Genomic DNA, 3,512 nt, shown 5'->3' with positions numbered 1-3,512 from the left:
CAGTCCAAATTATATTTTTTTAATATTATAGAGATTAGATTAAAGGAATTTCTTTAGATAATCATTTTTTCACAAAAATAACTAAAGTATGAAAAGACCAAATTTTTTTTTATTAAAGGATAAAATATGCATTATACCTCTAGAATTCACTAATCTAGCCTTGTTTAGAATTAAAGTGTATATTTGAGGATGAGGTTTCAAATTTAAAAAAAAAATTAAATAAAAAGGATTATTTTGGTTATTTTATTTTGAGCTATTTTGTGATAAAAAAACTTAAAAAGCTATTTGAAAGAATGATTGATTAGATTATTGCAAATTGTAATTAATTTTATTAAGAAAAAGAAAGTTTGTAAAGGAAATGGTAGAGAATTTATCGAGACAGTCAGGTTCCAGCATTTGATCTAATTAAAGAGTCGGTGTTTGTTGTTCGTAAAAGATATATTCTGTAAAATTTGCATTTATAAGGCAACCAAATTAGCCACGAAACCTCGGTTACGCTCATCCTCACGACTCTCTTGTTAGCTGCGACTGCGATGATCAAATTCTCAACTTTCGAAATTGCGAAACAATAGTCAGAGTGTGACCCTTCACTCCATGGCGATCTCTCTTCTTCCCAGACCCTTCATCTCGCTCCGTACAAGCAAAAGCTTCAACCTTTCACCCAGGGTTCTCTCCCTTAGGCTATCATGTTCTTCGAATATTCCAGAGAAGAGATCATTCGCTGTTGCAACCGGTGAGAAGTTCATCGGACTCGCCTCGAGGCTTTTGAAGAGGTCCAATCAACGGACGCCTGAGGTCGATGATGAAGGAGATAGAATAGGAGGAACAGTAATCGAAGATGAGGTTGATCCAGCGATGATATGGGAACAAAGGGTTAAAGACGTAGAGGCTGAGAAAGAGAGGAGGGTCATTACTACAAGCCCTGGTTTTAGCTTCTCTGCCGCTGGTCTCTTGTTCCCTTATCATCTTGGTGTTGCTCAGCTTCTCATCGAGAAGGGTTACATCAAGGTCGCTTCCTTCCTTCCTTCTTGAATTCCACTCTTGTCTTTATATGATGATGGAATTCAAGAAAAAAAGGTTGTTTTTGATTCAGGACACTACTCCTTTGGCAGGAGCTTCTGCTGGTGCTGTAGTCTGTGCTGTGATAACCTCAGGATCCTCTATGTGGGAAGCCCTTGAAGCTACCAAGGTTCTTGCTGATGATTGTCGACGCAATGGCACCGCTTTTCGTCTTGGGGTAACTAAACCGTAGACAGTGTGTTCTGTCATTTTCTATAGCATGATTTTTGTGTATGTGATTTAGGCTGTCCTCAGAGAGTCTATGGAGAAATTACTCCCGGATGATATTCATACTAGGTGTAATGGCAGAGTTCGTGGTAAGAAGAAACAACTTTTCCCTTCAATCCAGGTTTGTTTTTTGTCAAGGGACATCTCTTTGGGTCTAACTTTCTACTGTATTGTAGTTGCCGTCACACAGGTGTTATGGAGACCTAGAGGTTTACTGGTGGATCAATTCGACTCCAAAAGTGACCTTATAAATGCTGTTTTTACATCTTCCTTTATTCCAGGGTAAATTAATACCTAGAGGCTTTCTTTTGAAACTTACTGTAGAACTTTTAACTTAAATAGTATTTAAGAACAAATGCAGATATCTTGCACCAAGGCCTGTAACAATGTTCCGTAATCGAGTTTGTGTTGATGGAGGTTTGACATTGTTTATGCCACCAACTGCTGCTACTAAAACAGTACGCTTCTTGTTTTGTTCCTCTATTCTTTATCTTCTCTAGTTGTTACTTCTGTTGTCTATTGATTTCATATCTTTGAGATCAACCAAAAGCGTGTGTGTGTGTGTGTCTTCGTCACTATTTTGGATTTCATATGTTTATCTATCTGACTTGAAAAATAGAGTAAATGAGTGAAACAAGGCCTCTGCCCACCAATGTTGCTTTGTGATTTTCGCTTTAGGTCACATAATATAGCAGCTGTTCCTTGGAGCTCAATGAACGTTCTGTTTCAAAACTTCCACAGGTTCGGGTTTGTGCGTTTTCCGCTAGTAGCTTCAAACTAAAGGGTATTGGGATCAGCCCAGATTGCAACCCTCTAAACAGGGCAACCGCAAGACAGGTAAAAAGGCTCAGTTTCTTCCAGTGGAGATCGTTCTCCTTTGAGAATAAGTGTGCTAATCTTCCTTTTATTTCTTTTTCTGATACGTATAGCTATTGCAATGGGCATTGGAGCCAGCAGAGGACGAGGTGTTGGATAAGTTGTTTGAGCTAGGATACGCGGATGCAGCTACGTGGTCTGAGATGAATCCAGTGGAGGAACTGGTCTACGATGATACTCCTGCAGCTCAAGGGATTCAAGCTAGTTAGTAAATACAAGAACTCAGTACTTAATTTGTTTTAACTAAAAACAGTATGTTTATTAATAGTTTTCCCACAAGGAGAGACTTTTGTACTCAAAACAAAATCCAATGGTAGATAGGAGTTCAACGTTTCTTTTATTCATCAGAAAGCTACAAACTTTCATGTGTTTGAATTATAGCAACAACACACAAACAAACATTAGTCACTCGACTCACTCCAAATTTGCCTCAGAAACCTTTGTTCTCTGTTGGTGTATGGGCAGAAGCGAAACTGTTCTTTGATTCACACATTTGAGAACTTTCCTATCTTAGTTAAAAGCACATCCTCTCATCTAGGTGATATATTATGGATTTTACCCGTTTTTAACCATGGTATAATAATATTTTATTATATATTTAATCTGTTTTCTAGCCTGTTAGATATGTTTTCAGGTTCATGAGCATTTTGTGAGAAAGTGATGTTTTTGGAGCATTTTGGAGTGCAAGATATGATACATCCGAGTTGACCATTCAAGACCAAATCGGAAGTCAACATTGCGATTATAATCGATCGATACTCATCCAGAATTGTCGATCGATATAGCTGAGAAGATCCGCGTACTAGAAGATTATAATCGATCGATACACATCTTGTATTGTCGATCGATATCGAGGACGAAATGGTTTAGCCGACTACTTCACCAAGACTTCACCAAATTACGAGATTGCCCCTTACGAGTTTTTAACCTAATGGAAATGCTTAAATATTCCTGCTAAGTGTTTTTTGACGGCAAGCTTTAAGCCACCTTCAAGAGAAAAGCAGAGAGTGTGAGAGAGAGACTAGAGTTTTATTGTTTTGAGAGATTGGAGAGATTTCTCACCCACCCACACCTACGAAGATATCGACCGACGAGACGAGCCACTCATCGATCGACACAAAGACGAGAAACGTATCGATCGACCCTTTTCTCCACCTATCGATCGACACACACCTCTCACATACCGAGTGCAACTACCATCGATAGACAGCAACCGAATCAATGCACTCAGACCCATACCGAAACCACAAGCTAACCCTACAGAGATTACTGGTAACCTTTCAGACACTACACCTACATCAGAGGGAACTGAAGGAAGAAGGTTAAGGAGTAGGAAGGAGAAGATTCCT

The 3,512-nt window shown here is 38.9% G+C and overlaps 1 protein-coding gene across 2 annotated transcripts; it reads left to right on the top strand.

Annotated features, from left to right (window-relative positions):
• Window positions 1-387: 387 nt before the first annotated feature.
• On the top strand, window positions 388-2,503 carry LOC130507227 (uncharacterized). 2 transcript variants are annotated; one of them, XM_057001942.1, is made up of 7 exons: window positions 392-1,008; window positions 1,094-1,237; window positions 1,304-1,376; window positions 1,464-1,569; window positions 1,649-1,745; window positions 2,029-2,124; window positions 2,217-2,503. In XM_057001942.1, exons 1-7 carry the CDS (start codon window positions 595-597, stop codon window positions 2,370-2,372), a joined length of 1,086 nt encoding a protein of 361 aa, XP_056857922.1. In that variant the 5' UTR covers window positions 392-594; the 3' UTR covers window positions 2,373-2,503. The 2 variants fall into 2 exon arrangements, with proteins under 2 accessions (XP_056857923.1, XP_056857922.1); XM_057001943.1 differs by lacking the exon at window positions 2,217-2,503 and having other exon boundaries at window positions 388-1,008; window positions 1,966-2,106.
• The last annotated feature ends 1,009 nt before the right edge of the window (window positions 2,504-3,512 follow it).

Source organism: Raphanus sativus, unplaced genomic scaffold (genome assembly GCF_000801105.2).
Source record: "Raphanus sativus cultivar WK10039 unplaced genomic scaffold, ASM80110v3 Scaffold4198, whole genome shotgun sequence".
In the NCBI taxonomy this organism is placed as follows: domain Eukaryota; kingdom Viridiplantae; phylum Streptophyta; class Magnoliopsida; order Brassicales; family Brassicaceae; genus Raphanus; species Raphanus sativus.
Note: the sequence above shows the minus strand (reverse complement) of the source record. Positions and strands in the feature narration are given on the sequence as shown.